Source organism: Neofelis nebulosa, chromosome 4, assembly GCF_028018385.1.
Source record: "Neofelis nebulosa isolate mNeoNeb1 chromosome 4, mNeoNeb1.pri, whole genome shotgun sequence".
Classification (NCBI taxonomy): domain Eukaryota; kingdom Metazoa; phylum Chordata; class Mammalia; order Carnivora; family Felidae; genus Neofelis; species Neofelis nebulosa.
The window spans coordinates 951216-969377 of NC_080785.1; the positions used below are offsets into that span (position 1 = coordinate 951216).

Here is an 18162-nt window from a genome sequence, read left to right on the forward strand (position 1 = left end):
CCGGGCACAGCGGCGTCCGTGCTGGGGTGGGGAGGGGAGCACCCACGTCCCTGCAGCCTGCACGGCACCTTCCTCTCTGTGGGACCGGCCCTGCACCTCACACCCTCATTTACCAGACAGATAAGAAATGGGGGGATGCTGTTTTCCGGGAGGGGTCTGGACACCTGAGGCCAGGAGTCTGAGGAGCTAGGACACGGGTTCTGGTGAAAGGGACCCAACCCCTCCTCCCTCCTCCCCTCTCCCTCCCCTCCCCCCTCCTCCCTCCTCTTCTCCCCCTCCACTTTCCTAAGGTCCTCCCTTCTTCTTCCCTCTCCCCTTCAGACGAATAAAATTATTTAAAATGAGATATATTTTTGAAGCTGATGTTCAACACAGTATTTAAAAAGCTTTGAAAATTTTAATCATTCCTGTCTGGCAATTCCCTGCTAGTTATTTTTATACTAAATAGTTCTTAATGACTTTGATAAGTTTTTTAAACGGTTCCTGTCAAGAGAAATTTAAAAATACCAGTCTCTTTCCTTTCTGCTTTTGATTCCTACCACTCCTGTGGGAGCCAAATACTAAAATCTGTTTCCATAACAATTTTTCTTCTTCCCTCGCAAGAATATCTGCTTGTTCTTGTTGGTTGGTTGTGGTTGATTTGAATTTTTATAAGAGTGCTGCCGTGTATGGGTTAGAAAAGCAAAGCCTGTCGACAGAATTCCTGGAATATGGGGACAAAGAGGCACGGCGTCGAGAAACCCGGAGCCTGGCGGAGGTCGCGTGTGGAACAGCAGTGGCTTCGATGCGTGTATGTCGTCAGCGTGTCCGTGTTTCCCGTGTAGCTGGCGGAGAAGCGACACGCCGTGCAGAGCGGTTCTGAGCTCCTTCTTCCTGGTCTCTTGCAGTGTTGTGGGCCCAGCGGTGACCTTCAGACTGAGCGCCAGTGTCCAGAACCTGACGACGGGAGATGTCGCGCAGGCCGCAGGTAAGGCTGTCTCGACACGACGCACGTGGGCATACGCTCGCCCGGCCCAGGGACGACAGGGTCGGTCGGCACCGCGCCTCATCACCACTGCGCGGCGGGCTGGGCTGCAGGTGCAGGATGAGGACCACACCGCTCGGTCTGAGACAAAGAGCCTGGCACCCAGGGGAGCAAGGGCCTGGTGTCTGCGGCGGCCCCCGCGTGGACAGAGCAAGTGCCATTTTGTTTTGAGGTTTTCCGCGTCGTCCCAGGTGAGAAGCACACGCTGGCCGTGCTTCTGTCTGTCCCGGACCAAGACAGTGCAGGATGAAGGGTTCAAAGAGAAACAGAGAACTCTGTTCTAGCTTTGCTTCTCTAGGGCCCTGGGGATTCCTGCTCACCTGCCTTGAAACCTAGCAAGTGACCTCGGCGTGTGGTGGCCGTTTGCCGTGGAACGGGCCTCGGCAGGGCTCCGTCTGGCGGGGTCAGCGGTCGGTCTTCTCTGGTTTGGTGGCTGCCGGATTTTTCTTGTAGGTCCTGGTGCCCTTAGTAGTCCTTTTTGTGGAAGTAATGATTTCAGTGGCCAGCAATTTTTGGTGAAGGGAGGGCTCCTTGCCAAGTTGTACTCTGCTTCAGAAACCCAGCCAATTTCGACTGTGTGGAGAGCCCAACGCCCCGGGCTTCGCTTCCGTGTCCTGGGTCGCTTTGAGGCCGCTGTGAGGTGTCTCGGCAGGCAGTAAAGTGTCATTCCCAGCGGAGCGGCTTGATGTGGCCCCAGGGAAAGAAGCCGGCAGCTTTCACTCCAAATGCCCTGCCCTCTGAAAGGGAAGGGATCCCGCGTCAGTGGCTGTGGCCCTCGTGGCCGCAGGCCCCTCCTTCCCTCCGGCATCCATCCTCGCGTCTCTGCGGCAGAGATGGTCAGGTGAAGTTAGGACCCGGTCAGCAACTGTGGTTTTTTTATGCAGAATCATTAACGGTTGTCCCACAGGTGGCCGCTCATCCCAGTGCTGGGAAGCAATGCTTTCCCAGTCGGATTTGCTGGGACTTCAGGGCACAGTAATGAATGGTATAAAATGGAAGGAGGTCTTTTCAGCTTTTACAGTCATGGCAGCCTACTCCCTGGCGGTGGCCTTTCATTTCTTTTATTGCTTTCTGGGGAAACTGGGGTTGCTTATTTAAAATCTAGTTTGCTGGTCATTTTATTTATTTTTTTATTTATTATTATTTTTTTTTATTTAAAAAAAATTTTTTTTTCAACGTTTTTTATTTATTTTTGGGACAGAGAGAGACAGAGCATGAACGGGGGAGGGGCAGAGAGAGAGGGAGACACAGAATCGGAAACAGGCTCCAGGCTCCGAGCCATCAGCCCAGAGCCCGACGCGGGGCTCGAACTCACGGACCGCGAGATCGTGACCTGGCTGAAGTCGGACGCTTAACCGACTGCGCCACCCAGGCGCCCCTGCTGGTCATTTTAAATGTGTTCGTGTCCCGTACTGAAATGCCAGATGCCGGGGGGAATCGCACACCGGGTGTATGTTTGAGAGCCATGGCAGTGACTTTCTGAATACTTGAATCTGCTCACGTATACCAGTGTGCCTGCCGGACTTACGGGACTGCCGGAGCTGTGCAAGCTGAGGGTTTCTTGTCGTGCACGTGCAAGAGGTTCCATGCGTGCTTTCAAAGAATTAGTTCTCTTCTGTTGTACATGATTTTATCATGTTACGCACGTACCTGGTGCTATAAGGGAAAAAGGTTAAGAAAAACAGCTTGGTGACCATCAGGACTCTGTGGTTTGGCAGTGGATGTACCAAGGGCACGACTGGCACCAAGGTCCAGTCCCCGAGGAGGAGAAGTGAGCTCTCTGAGCACTAGACTCCCTCACGTGTTAACAAGGACAGGAAGTTTTCGCGGTCTCTTGTTTTAGAAGGTGATGGGGAGCCCTTGCTGCAAGCGACTGATCGGCACTGTCGGGCGGACCCGTGTCAGGCGGCTGGCGGCCCTCGGCACCCTGCAGACCAGAGCCTGCCGCGGGGATCGCTGCCTGCAGACACAGTGACTGCTTGCGTGTGATCCCCTCAGGGGCTCAGTGGCACGACGCTGCAGGCATCTTATGAGGGGGGAAGCACCCCCGGTGGTGGGACTGAAAGGGAACTTATTTGGCTAATTTCGCACAAAGTGATACGAAACGTTAAGGAACAGGCACGTAGCTCCCACGACAAACGTCCTTGCTGTGCGTCCTGACTGATGAGCGCAGCTGGTTTTCTGAGTCCAGATTCTGCTCCCGGTACGAGGGGACCCTCTCCTGGACTTTCTGCCCCACTTATGAACCTGAATGGGTGGGTGACAGGACGTGGGAGCGCGTGGTGTGAGCGAACGAGGAGAGGACGCGGGAGCGTGCGGTGTGAACGAACGACGAGAGGACGCGGGAGCGCGCGGTGTGAGCGAGCCAGGAGAGGACGCGGGAGCGCGCGGTGTGAGCGAACGACGAGAGGACCCGGGTCCCGCCTGAGGAGGTGCTTCTGCGTTGCGCAGCGTGTGGAAACCGCTGGTGCTGGTGTGTAGCTGGCGCACGGCGGATCCAGGCGCAGAGCTCGCTGACTCGACGGCTGAGCACGCTGCGGTGAGTGGCAGTTAGTTACCGCTGTTCTCTCTGGCCAGGTCGTCTGATCAAGCAGAGAAATCCTCTGCTGCCCTTCACATCCCTTATTCTCAAGTAGTGTGTTTCTAGTCGATGTTTGCGTTTCTTGTGTCGGAGAAGACGTGGGTAAGTGACCTTTGCCTCCCGCTCTGTGGCACCGCCCACCTCATGACCCCCGGGCTCCCGTCACCTCCTGCCGGGGCTCACCTTGCGGGCTGTCCCGGTGGCAGGTGCCGGGCTTCTGCTCGGCGGCGTGTTCGATTCCCTCGCCGACCGCGTGGCTGGCGGTTGGCCGTCCGTGGCAGAGTCTCCCTGGGACCCGGAAACGCTGGGCTGCCTGTGGGCTGGTGGGGTGCGGTAAGGGCCGTGCACGTCAGCAGGAAGCACCGTTTGGCGGCCCCGGGAGCAAGTGTCTGACGGCTGCGGCTTCCAGAAGGTTCGGACGGGTGAGAGGAAGGGAAGGGCGCTGGCCCCATCGCTCCGTTCTAAACAGCCAGGTAATTGCTTCTGGCATCTTGACAAGTGTTTGCTGGAGTGGAGGGCGGTGCTGTCAGCGTGGCGGAGCCGTGCTAATCGGCCCAGCTGGAGAAGACTCCCGGAGCCGCGTTTCCGTAATTAGAAGTTGTGAAGGCCAGTTCTCCTCACGGCTTCACCCTGGGTGTGAATGAGTCAGTGCTACGAAGGGGTTTCGTCTGTCCTCATTTGCAGGGCTACCCGTGTAGAAATGTATGAGCGGTGCTCAGGGAGGGGTTAGGGACGGGGGTTAGACCAAATAGTAGAAACCGTACTACTCGATATCCACTGCTGGACAAAGGGAGCCAATGCATTACCGACACCATTTGCGGGAGGAACAGGTTCTCCCTCGTGGAGGGGCGAGTGGGTGCCGCCCCGTTCACTCCAGGAGGCGTTTGGCCTCCTTTGGCTATTGACGGCATCAGTCACTCTCTGTGCCCCCGGGGTCCCCGGTCGTTCTGGTCTGCTTTCTGCCGTTTGCCGGGCTCCCTGCTTCCTGTTGGGTACGGACGGGACCGGGAGCCCACCGCCTCGCCACCTGCTGCTTCTGGAAGGGCCCGGGCCACGCCCACCAGGCGAGCCTCTCCTCTGCTCTGACAGCCTGTGGGAAATACCAGGTGGGACCCCTCCTGGCTGGGATCACGGTCTGTGTGCCTTCCTACCTGCCCCACAGGCAACGTGTGACACGGAGTGCTAAGTAAGTGTCGCCAAATTAGTCACTGGTCTTCACGCTTTGTGTGGAAAGTCGCCTGATTTTATCAGCAGGCAGGCTCTGTCTGCATGGGCACAGGGGTCTCGTGTGGAGCCCAGCGTGTGGAATTAGTGCTCTGTCCCATTGTATAGACCCCTGAGCGTGGGGCGGACACGGGGTCACAGAGGAGCGGAGTCCCGTCCAGGGGTGGGGGCTGAGGTGGGGTTCCCAGCTCGTGTGTGCCGTGTCACCTGCAAGCTGTGGGACTGTGGGAAAGTCCAGGAAGATGGGGCACGGCCCTGGCTTTGTGGGTCCTGTGAAGGTCAAACGGGGTGCCCTGCGAGCTGAAATTTCAGCAGGTCGATTATTGCTGACCTTCCGTTCCCGCCACGGGTCCGGGAGCCACAGCTGCTGCTTCTGTAACGTGAGGGTGATCCGTGAGCACAGACGGTCACGATAGCGGATGGATAAGCGCTTCGTCGGGGGTGACCCACGCATGCTGTGTGCAGCCGGGTCACTTCTACGAGCCCAGCCCTCTCCCCGCAGCTCGGCGTGCTCCCCCAGATGACTGGCCCTCAGATCTGAATCTGGATCTGGTTCCAGGGGAACCCACGTGGGGTGGGACTTCAGTGTCTGCTTCTTGTGGGCCGAGGAGCCACTGGCATGACATGACCTGAAACACCTACCAGGGCCCGTCTGCCCTGCCTGCTGACTGTGGTGGCGGGCACGAGGGGAGGGAAGTAACGGAACCGGGAGGCCGTTGCTGGTCTGAGGTGACGCTGGCATGGAAAGGGCGACGACGGGGGCCCTGATGCTCAGGGTCTGGACGCAGTTTGCAGATTTAACGGACTCGGGCAGGGGGCTGGATGTGGGGTGAGCGACGGAGAGGTGGAGGGTGGCCCAAGCACCTGGTGGCGGGCGTCCCAGGTGGGGCAAGGCGCCCCTGGAATTAGACGTCCCGATGCGGGCGGGTGGCCATTCACATGTGGCCTGGGCAGGACTCGGGCACCGGCTCGGCGTTTCTCTTTGCTGCCTCCGCCACTCCGTGCCCACCGCCCCAGCGGTTCTGCGAGGGCACACGGGGAGCTCTGCGCGTACAGGGATGTGAGCAGCGGCGGGCGTGAGGGACTCTGCGAAGACGGCCTCGGCCGGCCCCTTCACTGCTGTGCTGAGCATGAGCGTCCGAGCCCCGGTCCTCCCCGTGTCCGTTTCTAGTCGCGCGTGCTCTCTCTATAGGCGGATGAGCCTCCGGTGTTCTGTCAGCATCTTAGCACAGAAACGTGTCCAGACAGGAGGAGCACGGCCCACACCTGTGCGAGGGGACCAGGGAAGGTGCCGGGGGACCCCTCACCGTGTGCACCTCGTGGCCGCGGCTCACAGACACGCACCCCGTGCGGGCGAGCCAGCACCCCCTTCCAGCAGTTTCCGTCAGCCACAGCACCGCCTGCGGGTCCGGCGCAGCCAGCTGTCTCGAAGGGGGAACACGGGTGTCTGTTACGAACCCCCTTCCTGCGAGTTCTTTCACAAACCGCGGTCCCCGTGGCCTCTGGACGGCCGCGTGATTTCTAGTCCAGGTCGGCCTATCATTCCGTGGCGGGCCCAGTGCACCCGCATGGCTTTCTCGTGATGGCTCCTGTCCCGGCTGCTCCCTGGGCTCGGACAGCCCTTAGCGCCTGTCCCTCAGGGGCTCATGGGGGGCAGGCTGGGAGGGCGCCTTCCCGCTGGGCAGCCCTCCCTAGCAGCCCACGAACACACCCAGGTCTTAGGCCTTGGAGGCGCCCCCGTGTCACGCTCCGGGAGGTTCTCTGAGGCCCAGTGTTTGAAGAACTCTTGCACAACAGGTGTGTGACAGGCTGGCCCCGCCACAGCCCTTCGCACCCATTGGCCCACGGCAGCAGAGCAGGGTGGCTGAGATGGGCAGGCTGGCCGTCACCTGGCCGGCCGTCCCCAGGGCAGGTCCTGCAGAGGCTGGGACTCAGGAGAGGACCTCTCACTGGAAGGACAGAGGATCAGGAAGGTGTCAGAGCTCAGAGCTGTGTGGGGCGGGGCAGAAATGGGCCCCGGCATTTGGGGCCAGCAGGAGTCTATTTGGCACTTGGGCAAGAAGCCCCTAGATGGCCGTGTGCAGGTTTGTCATTGACAGATCCTGCTGCTCAGAACCCCAGCCGAGGTCGGCTCTGTGTCCTTACGGCCTGTTTCCTGTCCATCGGCCGTGTTTTCCGCCTGCCAGGGCTCCTTGAAAATGAGCCTGGTGACTGACGCGGCAAGGCTGGTTCCCCCGCCCGTCTGGCCCTGTGGTCCTTCTCCGTGGGAGGCACACGGTGACGTGCGTCAGGCACCTGCTCCACCTGCGGTCAAGGACGGCACCCCTCGGGCAGCCGGCCGACCCACCAGCAGAGCGGGCAGGGGTCAGCTGGACTGCGTGAGGCGTCCAGTGGAGCTCAGAGCGATGCGGCTTCCCTGCTCGGCACCTGTTTCTCCAGCGTGGGTGTGTCGGCTGCTGTGGACCGCCCCACGAGAGGTGAACGGGCCAGAGCCGGTTCCGTTTCCCACGCTCCATCTGGATGTCCGCCGTGCCGCCCCGTGGCGCTGGAGGCTGGCAGAGGAGAGCCTCGAAGGACAGGGGGTGGGTTCAGAGCCAGAGTCCAAGTCCCGATTCTCCTTTCCCGTGTTGAGACTGTGGACGGCTCGTTGGGTCTCGTCGAGCCCTGGGTTCCCTCCTTGTCAGATACAGGCCTGGTGATTATGCTCCGTGGGCTTGCTTTAGCATCAAACGAGGTAGGACGCATTTGGTGGGAGAGGAGATTCAAATTCCAAGGGCCGTGGGGGTTGTTAGCTGCCATTGCTCACCTCGGACCGCTGTTGTGTTTGGGATCAGAAAGACACTGGGCCAGTGCATCACGACGCAGCCTCTTTCAGTGAAGGTCTCAGGTGGCCCAGGAGCTGACAGGTGTCGTGGGTTTGGAGGGTAACAACATACCGTGTGTAAGAATGTGGAAGCCTCGTGGCCTAGTGCACGTGGCTCGTGGCTATAAGAATGTGGAAGCCTCGTGGCCTAGTGCACGTGGCTCGTGGCTGTAAGAATGTGGAAGCCTCGTGGCCTAGTGCACGTGGCTCGTGGCTGTAAGAATGTGGAAGCCTCGTGGCCTGGTGAGACCCCTGGGTTGTACTCGGAGACAGGAGAGCTCGGACCTTCCCACAGTGGGGTGGCAGGTGCGTGGGTGGCGTCGCTGTCTGGGCGTCTCCACAGAGGCGAGCCGGCACACGGCTGAGATGCTGGCGATGGGCAGCACCAGGGAAGCCGGGCTGCGGGTGGCGGCCGGAGGCATCAGCACGTGGCGTGAACGTCACGGGAAGGAGGCTCGAGAAGGAAGGCGCCCTGCGCTCCGGCACCTTGGCCCGGAGCCCACACGCGGGGCGCGGTGATGCCTCTTAAACGTGAAGGGTTTGTGCTCGCTCGGCATTTTCTCACGACGGCAAAGCACGAAGAGGCAAATTCCACGTGGAAAGTCTTCCGCAAAAGCACTGACACGGTTCCCGCCGGGGTGTAAACTGGTACGTTCAGAAGCCCCACCAGCCTCGCTACGGCACCGGCATCCCCGGCTCGGCCAAAACCGTTTGTGACGGAGCTGATGGCTGCCCTGCTTTAACGGTGGTGACAAGGGTGAGCCTTAGGGTCTGAAGGGTCCCCAGTTACGGGGATTTGTCTGGTTTTATGAGTCTTCTCTGAACCCAGCCGACTCCACCAACAGCTGCTTTCCTGCGTGTGCCGTGTGACTTCCGACGGGAGGGTTGGGAACAGAGATGTCGTCTGCTGGGCTGGTGACGGCTGTGGGGGCCCCGGGCAGAACAGAGCGGCACAGGGACAGTGAGGAAAGCAGCACACGGTGCCTCCCCATTCCACCCGGAGACCTGTCTTCCCACACTCCTGTTTCTCAGCATTGTCGGCCCGGTGCTCTCCCCTCTCCCTGCAGAGCCCTGCCGGGGCCCCTGGCCGCACCCTTGCAGCCCAGTCTGCCTTCCCCGTCTCGTCTTCAAGCCCACGTCCTGGATCTTCTCTGGCTCTTCGGGAAGAGGTTAGAGGGCAGTGCGGTCGGCTCCTTGGAGCTTTCACCCCCCAGCACCCGCCTGTCCCTGCCCCCGGCCTGTGCCCCTGCCTCGCCGCTTCCCCAGAGTTGGCCAGCCACGGCCCGCGGCCACACAGGCCTTCTGGCCCTCAATGCCATCACCGTTCGTACCTTGTCTGTGGCTACCAAGCCTGACGTGCTTACCGTGGCTTTTTACGGAGAACATTGGCTGACCCCAGAGGTCCGGGACAGTGGTTCTCAAAGCACGATCCCCAGGGCAACACTGCCAGCGTGGCTGGGAACTTGTTAACAAATCACCCCTGCGCTCTGGTGTGGGGCCCAGCTGCCAGGGTGAGACCCGCCCGCCAGGCGTGGCTGGTGGCAGTGACGTCTGGGAGCCCCTGACCGCTCTGTCCTTGAAGATAGAGCCAGGTGGTCCCCGTCTTTAGACCCCACCACTGAACTTGGTGCCTTGCCCGTGGCAGGAGCTCAATCAGCGTTTGGGTTTGATAAGAACAACGAACGTGAAGCAAAAAGAACTGTGAGGCGTTTGAAATACGTTTCCCCTGTTTCTTGAGACGCCCCGAATGCAGGAGTCTTCTCTGAAAAGCGTGTTTATGGCATTTTCATTTGCGTGGAGATAAGACTTCACCCTGACTCTACCCCACACCCCTGTGAATACGCCCCCTGCCGCCCCTGCTCGCAGCCACCAGCCTCCGCAGCAGTCTGCTTTTCTGTGCGGTGCTGGGAGAGCAATTCCAGGAAAAGAGGAAAAATGCATCCTGTCTCCCTCCAACTTAGGATCCTGTCTAGGACAATGACTGCTCGCCCCGTGACGCTCGAGCGTGTGCTGAGCAAGGACAGCCTGAGGATCTAAGGTTCTGCTGCTCGCTGGCCAGCACTCAGCTTCCGCTGCGGGCCCCGCCGTCGCCAGCCTGCCCCAGGGGTCTGCTCGGTCCCGAACCATGTCTGGACGGGCAGGCGCCTCCAGGAGGGGTGGCCACGCGAGGCTGGGACAACTCAAGGGACCTGCGGCCTAAAGTAAGGTAAACCTGCGCATCTGCCCAAGAGAAGATGCCCAGTGCTGCCACTACTACCTTCTCGCTGAAGAGGCGGGAGATGTGTGAAGGCGCCCCCACAGGGAGAAGCCCTACGTCGGGTTCCGGCCCCCCGACGGCCCCCCCGAGTGGGGATGGAGCCTGCAGTAGGGGCTTCTCTCCATCCTGGAGCCAGGAACCCGGCCCCTTGTGGAAGAGAGCTTGAAGAGAGGCTGTGCTCGATCCCAGACCTTCCCGCTCACCTGACTGCTGGCCAGACAGGTGGTTCTCAGAGAGGGTAAACAGAAGCACAACTCGCTGTCAGAAGGGACTTTGGGCACATAAGTAACCTGGGGCCCCACGGTGAGACATTGGGGCATAGAGCAGGCTTTTCCCAGGAAAGTGTTATACCTGCTGTTCCACACGTTATACCTGCTGTTCCGTGCATTACACCTGCTGTTCTGTTCCGTGTGTTATACTAGCTGTTCCACGTGTTATAGCTGCTGTTCTGTGCATTATAACTGCTGTTCTGTTCCGTGTGTTATACTTGCTGTTCCACGTGTTATAGCTGCTGTTCCGTGCATTATAACTGCTATTCCACGCATTACACTTGCTGTTCCACGCATTCACCATATTCTCTCTCTTGAGGAGCATGTTCAAGGGGCGAATCTCTTGTGATTTGCTTAGTCCGAAGGAGTACGGAGGGACAGTAACATTCTCATGCTCCAGGGTAATTTCTATTCTAAATATGCAATTTATCATCATTTAATTGAAGTCAGATTTCTTTTATCTGTAATTAAATTTACAGTGTGTTATTTTTTTGGAGGCCCTTGTGGACTTTTGACTTTATTCTAAATGCACGAGTAACAGAGTCCTGGCATCAGTTTGGGGAATGGTTCCACTTCGTATACGCTCTGTGTGGAAATGTGAGAGCACCCTTGACATGGCTCATGGGCTGTGTGGTGGCCGTAACCCTCCCTCAGGCCCCCGGCACAGCCCGGTCTGGCTCTCGTCCTGGCCGGCCCCACGGCTGTCCGCCTCCGTGCCTCTTCCGTGCTTACCCGAGATGTGCCCTTCGCTTTCGGGCAGCTGGTGCCGGAGGCCTACGTGCCGAGGGCCGGTTCGCGTCGTCCCCGCAGACTCTCCGAGGTGGCCTCCGTCCGCGCTAGTCCTCGGCAGGCCTATGCGGGGCTCCGCTGTGACCTCGTGCCCTCGGTTCCACGACGAAGACATGCGTTCGGGGAGGACACGGCTGATTCGGATGCTCCTCCGAGCCTCTCGGCCGGAAAACCCCGTCCTGGCTTCTGGGGCTCGAGGCCAGGACAAAGGTTGGTGCCCCGTGGAGCTGTTAGGAAGGCCCACCTCCCGTGCTCCCCTCTTCACCCCTACGCCGCGGGCCCCCTCGTTAGTGTCTCCCACCCAGAGGATGTGTTAGGTGGTGTCGTATCGGTCACGCCGTGTCCCGTGTTCTGCGTCCCGTGTCCCGTCATATCACGTCACGTGGTTTTGTGCCACACCGTGTTGTCTCGTATCACGTGTCCTTCTCAACGCCCGCTCTTTGCCAGGCTGAGTCTGTGTCCCGAATCCCTCAGAAGCAGGAGGTGCACCGTGGCTGCTCTGTGCCGCCGTCCGGACTCCGTGCCCCCCGCAGTCCCAGGGACGCCAGACAACCTGACGTGCGTGTGACGCGGGCGTGTATACACAGAGCGGGTGGACACCCTGCCGACAATGCTCGGGGGACGGTGTGATCGAGCCGGCGGTCCACCTGTTCGTCAGGAGAGGCGACCGTTGCGTTCCTGCCCCTACAAGCAGCACGCCCCCAGCGGACGACCTTCAGGAAGCCACTCAGATCGAGAACTTCAGGTTACAGAGAAGAAGACAGGGACACTGAAAAAGTATACAGGGTTGTTCCAGGAAAGATGGAACCATTGGCATCCTTCAGATGCAGCGGGTCGATGGCTCTCTCCGTGTAGACAGCTCTGGGCAGATGGCGCTCTCTCTGTGTAGACAGCTCTCTCTCTGTGTAGATAGCACTCTCTCTGTGTAGACAACTCTGTGTAGATAGCTCTCTGTGTAGACGGCTCTCTCTCTGCGTGGACAGCTCTCTCTCTCTGTAGACAGAACTCTCTGTGTAGACAGCACTCTGTCGATGTAGACAGCTCTCTCCCTGTGTAGACAGCTCTCTCTCTCTGTGGACGGCACTCTCTCAAATGCTTTGCAGACAGAAGTGTGGTAGTTGTCCGTCCCGGGATGGTCCTGGAAGCAGCAGTGAACGTGAGTTGCTCATCCTGTCCCCAGGTCCTCTTGAACCTCCAGACCACCTCCGGAAGGTGCTGTCTCCTTCCTCTCCCGGAGCACGGGGGTGCGGGACGGCACGCCTGCCTCGGGGGCACCTGTCCTGAGCAGGAGCGCGCACTGCACACACCATCCTCTTTAGTTCTGCATGTGCCCCTCGCCCTGTGTGTGTGTGGGGGGGGAATGTCAGGAGGGGTGAGAACCCCAACCACCGGACGGCTGCTGGGCTCAGGCACTCTTGGGGTGCAGGGAGCGTGGGGAGGCTCGACAGGCGTAGGGTGGCACCTGCTGCTTGTCCCCAAGCCCCCGGAGGCTGGAGGCAGAGGCCCTTTGCTTGCGGTCCCGCGGCTCCCCCAGCCTACAGCCACAATTTCTTTCTGGGACCTTGTCGTCCCACTGAGGAACCTGCTTTATGGGCAGCCGCCCCAGAGGCTCCACCCTCTCCAGGCTAGTTTGGGTTGAGCGAGGTTAAAGCCAGTTCGCTCTGTGTACGTGGCTATTTTCTAGTGGACTGTGCAGAATTAGCCCCGTGTTCTTGCCTGCCTGTTCCGTAGGAGGGTTCACACTGTCCCTGGAGGCGGGGGCCTGTTTGCCTCCGTGCACGGATGTTTGTAGGGCCGCTGTCACAGGGAGATGTGGCCCGTCAGCAGACCAGAAGCAGGATAGAACCTGAGAAAATGCAGATCGCGGGCTCTGAGACACAGCGGCTGCTCCCAAGGGCCCCGTGTGCCGCGGTCCATGGGGAGGCGGACCGTGGCCCACGGGAGTCCACGCAGACTGTTCCTGAGTACCCACTGAGGCCGGCTAGTGGAGAACGGCGGGTAGAGCAGGGTCGGGTTTGCATGTAACGCCCCGAAGGGTCTGCCCAGCGTCTCCTCCCGAACAGAGCAGTGAGTATGCATGTGTGGGGATGTGTGTGCAGGTGTATGTGGTGTGTAAGTGCCTGTAGTTATGTGTGCAGGCATGTGTGTGTGCAGTTGTGTACTATGTATATGCACATGCTATGTGTATGTGTGTGGTGTGTGATATGTGTAGGTGTGCAGGTGTGCAAGTGTGTGGTGTGTGTATGTGTGACATTGTAAGTGTGTGTAGCTGTGCACCTGTGTGTGATATGTGTGAGCACGCAGGTGTGTGGCGTGTGCGAGCAAGTCCGTGTGCATGACATGCATAAGTGTGCAGGTGCCAGAGTGCATAGGTGTGCACATGCATGTGATATGTGAGGAGGGTGTGGGTATGCAGGTGTGTGATATGTGTAGGTGTGCAGGTGCGTGCAGGTGTATACGCGTGTGGCGTGTGTCTGTCCCAGGTCGCACGACAGCCCCCCTACAGGTAGGTGGGTGGGACGGGTTTTACTGTCACGACCTGGGGTCCGCCCGTGCGGCATCTCTGGGCACCCCACCTTCCCGTGTGACGGGGGGGCGGCTCCCCTCCCTCCAAGGGCGAGGCTGCCCCCGTGCTCGCTCCCGTGCTGGGCTCATTCCCGGAAGGTGGTGCAGGGCCCGCACGTCCATGGCTCGGCCAGGGGCTGGAGCTCAGCGAGCTCCGGCTTCCTCGGGGAAAGAAGTGGGACGGTGCTGTGTGTTTCCGAGCCCCGTGCAGCCTCACGAGTGCCACAGCCTGGTTTTCTGGCACTTTCTTTTGTCGAAAAAGCAGTGTCGGCCTCTTCCCCGCGAGCAGCCAGGACCACGTGATCCGTTGTCCACACTCAAGAGTGGCTCCCGTGACTTCTGACTCTGACACCCCAACAGATTAACAGCCTTCCCACCCGGACTCCGTACGGGGCCGTCCCCGCCCTGCACCGGGCGCTGGTAAGGAGGGAGCCCTTGTGACCACGCGCGGCGGCTCGTAACACGGCCGCCTCCCTCCTCCGCTGCCTCTGGGTCCACGGCCACACGGTGTTGGAAACGCCCCAGACGTGGGCTCCTGAGTGTTCAACACCGTGGCACCGGCGGCCATGGAGCGGTCTGCTCTCTCCTCTGAGTGGCTTTGGCCTGGAGAGGATTTGCTTCACGGCCACCCCTCTGCTGGGCATTCCCGCGTGGCACCTCCGTGGGACATGCGGCGGCAGCCGGTAGACAGGAGACTCGGCCCGAATGGGAGCCGTGGCAGAGGCAGGCTGGGAGTGGCTCTTGTCGAGCGCGTGGAGAGCTGTCCTTGGCTTCCTCCGCGTGGGCGTAGCCCCCACCTTGTTCCCCAGTGTCCCGGCCGCTAACGCGTGAGTAATGGCAGAGGTGGGTGCACGTCTCTAAATGGAGCCGCTGGGCCGGTTTGATCCTTTAATTTGGGACGCGGCTGTGATCAGGCTGGGCGACAGGGACGGTGACCCTGTCTCGGAGCTGAAGAGAGCTCCGGTCGGTTCATCCCACGGAGGCTGAGCGGTCCCCTGCTGGTGTCGGGAACATCACATCGACAGCGAGCCAGGAAGCGGCGTGGCTCGTAAACCCCGAGGCCGAGAGCACCATGTGGCCGTCACGCCTTCCCTTCTCCACGAGGCGGACGCGGCCTTTAATGCCGTTTGTCGTTCACCGTGTCAGGAATGTCCCCGAGCCCCGCGCTCAGATGCGGGTGAGGCCGGTGCCCGTTGTGGGTAGGAAGCAGCCCCGAATACACGTCCGGGTACCAGCCTGTGTCTGGAGACAGGGCCTCTGTGATGTCATCAGGCTAAGAGGAGGCCACGCTGGCTGGGGTGGGTGCCCCGTGAGGACAGAGACGTGGGGGGTCGGCAGAGCAGGGCAAGCCCGGCCGGCAGACACCAGACGCAGGGAGGACCCTCTGCTGGAGCCCGCGCTCGCGCACCCGGGTTCTGGAGTCCAGCCTCCGGAGCCGGGGCGGTGCGCGTCTGCCGTGTGGAGCCGTGCGGGCTGCAGTGCTGGTCGAGACGCTCACGGGGCACCACCGCCACTTTCTAGAGCCGCACAGTCCACGTAAGCCAGTGACAGAAGGCCGCCCGAAGCGCCGTTAGCCCGCGGCCCGGGGTGCGTCCCCTCTCCGGGAACCGCCCCGCGTCGGCCCAGTGGTTGTCCACGAGGTGGGGGAGGGGGGGGCCGGCGGCGCTGGAGGGGGAGAAGGCGACGGGGCTTCGGGATGAAGGCTTTCTGCTTAGAGAAGGCACCGCTGCCGAGGAGCCCGTTTGGGTTCGGACGAGGCCGGCAGGCCCGGGGAGCCTCAGGCCGTGCTCGGGACTCACTGAAGACACGCCAGTTTGCCCAGGGCCGCTCTGATGCCGGCCATTCTCAGCCCTGGGGTTCACGACTGTCAGTTACAGGAGCGCTCACGGGTGTGTGTGGCTCGGCAGTGACCCACGCGGGCAGGAACTCTTGCCCCGAGTCGCACACTCAGAGGCAGCGCGCCTGGGCCGGCCGGGCGTCATTCTCGGGCAGCAGGACTGGGACGGGGCGCCACGCCCCAGCTGCTCCAGCCCAGGTGACTGCCATGTGCAGTTAGCTTCCTTATCCTGCCCTATTTCTAGCATCATCCTGCACAAAAGCCTGGAGAGAGAAAAAGGGGTGAACCCCGTGGCTGGCTGCTCCGTGTCGAGCAGGGAGCCTGCCCCAGTTACCACACGTGGGATGAGCAGGAAAACCGTCCCGGTCACCTTTGTCTTCTGGCCCCGCGTGACGCAGGCGATGGGACGCGTGCGAGTTGCACGAAGAGTGAGGCCAGAGCCGGCCTGTGATCTCGGCAAGTGACAGCCGCTCTGGGCTGCGGGGTGAGTGGGAAGCCTGCCACCTGGAGGTGTGAGAAGTGAGCGAACGAGGAGGTAGGGGCCTCGGCATGAAGCCTGACAACAGTGAGAACGTGGAACCCCAGCCGTGGTCACCCTCCCCCTCCTCCTGGGCCCCACCCGGCCCTGCAGCAAATGTTTACTGAGCTCCTGCTTGGGGCAGATGCTGCGTGAGCTGTAGGGAACCTGCCCTCGTGGAGCTCAGTGTCAGGGAAGGGACAGTCTGCGGGCAAGAAGGAAGTACGCACGCACGTCTGATGACATAGCGGCGCGTGGACACAAGGAGGGCGGGGCGGGCCTGGATCCAGAGGGGAGAGGTCGGCACGCACTGCCCGCGTCTGCCCACGTCACAGAGACCTCGCACGCGGGGAGGGGCTCACGCACTCAGGCCCAGCCAGCTGCACCCGCAATGTGGCTGAGGGAGAAGGAGAGGAGGACTGTGACCATTTCTTGTTTTTATCCTCAGTTAGGAGTTGGGATTGCAAACGATGGGGGAGGGGGGTGTGCGGTGGCTCCTGGGCCCACAGGCACCGTCGGGACAGGATAGGAGGGGACGGGATGGGAGGGGACGGGATGGGATGGGACGGACCGGCTGAGCCCACGGCCATGCTGCCGCAGAGGGAAGTCCCATGGAGGCTGCAGCCTGTCGGACCACTGCGATCGTCCGTGGCTTGTGTTTCTGCGGTTTACAAACTTTAGGGACACGTCACGGCAGACAAGGGTGCACTTACTGCCTGTTGAAGACCGTGGTTTAGCAAAGGCTTCTAATCCCCGAGTCTTTCGGAGACACGCTCTTTCTGACTTTTGCGTGCGTCGGGCAAGTGTCCCGTGGCTTCACTCAGGGAGACGGTGGCTTGTGAATAATTACAGGAGCAGCTCCACGGTGATGCAGAGGGTGTGAACCGAGTGACCACGGCCGGCTGAGTTCTCAATTCTGTTGAATTGGTTGGGCAGGCACACCGGAAGGGCTCTTCGAGGTAGAAATGAGGCGGACAGAGTTCACCAAGGGAAGTAAATGTCGCTGGAAGAGTGAGAGAGCAGAAGTCTGTCTGGCAGAGCCCTTGTGCTGTACTTAGTTTTGGGAGAACTGATCTGAGACTCGGCTCCTGAAGGGTTAGTTGTAAATGTCCCCCAGCTGATCCCCGTGACCCTTAAGAGGGTTTTGATGGCCGGCCCAGCCCTGGGCACAGGGCAAAAATTTGGTTCTGTAAAAAGAGTCCCAGAGTGACTCCTACCAAGTGGTTTTTCCAAGACCTCTGTGCGGCTCCGGGGGAGGACGGAGCGAGCGCCTGTTCCCTGTGACCCTGCGAGGTCCTGCTGACGAGGCAGGCTGGCCCCGTCGTGGTGAGACAGACATCGTGCCATGGCACGCACAAGGGCTGGCTGTTAGGCCGTGACGGCCGTATGTACAGAGTGTCTGTCAGGGACAGAGATCCACCCGAGTCCGGTGGAGGGTCACACTCGTCCTGGTTGCGATCAGCGGTTTGAAGGAGCTGACGAAGCTGCGAGAGGGAGGCCGGCGGTCCAGCCGAGGCGGGCGTGGGCGAGCGTCGCGGCTGTATGGGGGTCAGGGAGGGCCGGGCTGGCGGGGGCTGTCCAGCCACAGAGCAAAAGCAGACGGGGGCGGAGAAACCAGGGAGAAGTGAGCCTTGAACCAGGGAGAGGTGCTGGCATGCGGGACTTAGAGCAGCAAACACAGGCAGGAGGTGACACGGGTGGGATTCGGTGATGGATGGGAGGGAGGAGAGGGCAGCGAGGGAAACGTGAGGAACGCACGGCTGCCAGACCCCAGCTTCGTCAACGCAGAGTCCAGGAAGCAAAGATGCACCCATCGTGGGCGGAGAGGGGACAGGGCCGCGGTACCCACAGAAGGGACAGAGGTTGTGGAGCCCGATGCCTCCAGGTGGACACAGCAGATGGTCCGGGAGGTGCGGAGCCCAGCCCCGTGGCCTGGCCTGATCTGGAGCCTCTCCCCCCAGCCATGTGAAGGCGTTCTGAAACGTTCGAGGGATGGATCCCACATCCTGGAAAACACTGTTAGCCTCTGGACCGCGCTCACCAGCGAATGAAGGTCTGGTTGTGTTTGCGCCAACCCTCCCTTCCGTCACCTCCCTGGAGCGGGTGACGCGGTCCCTCGGGCGGCGCCATTTCCGAGCTGGCACCTGCCTAGGGGAGACCCGGGCGGGACGCCCCGCGAGCAACTGCCACGTCGACCCTCACGGCCACCCCACCCCACAGGGGCGCTCACGGCCAG

At 60.8% G+C, this 18162-nt stretch overlaps 1 protein-coding gene across 6 annotated transcripts in view; it reads left to right on the plus strand.

The window, feature by feature from the left end:
- Window positions 1-18162, plus strand: part of PTPRN2 (protein tyrosine phosphatase receptor type N2) — an 831667-nt gene that overhangs the window by 393532 nt on the left and 419973 nt on the right. For all 6 annotated transcript variants that reach the window (XM_058723632.1, XM_058723627.1, XM_058723630.1 and 3 more), the window contains one exon: window positions 888-967. In XM_058723632.1, coding sequence (XP_058579615.1) covers window positions 888-967 — 80 coding nt within the window. The remainder of the gene's footprint in view (window positions 1-887; window positions 968-18162) is intronic.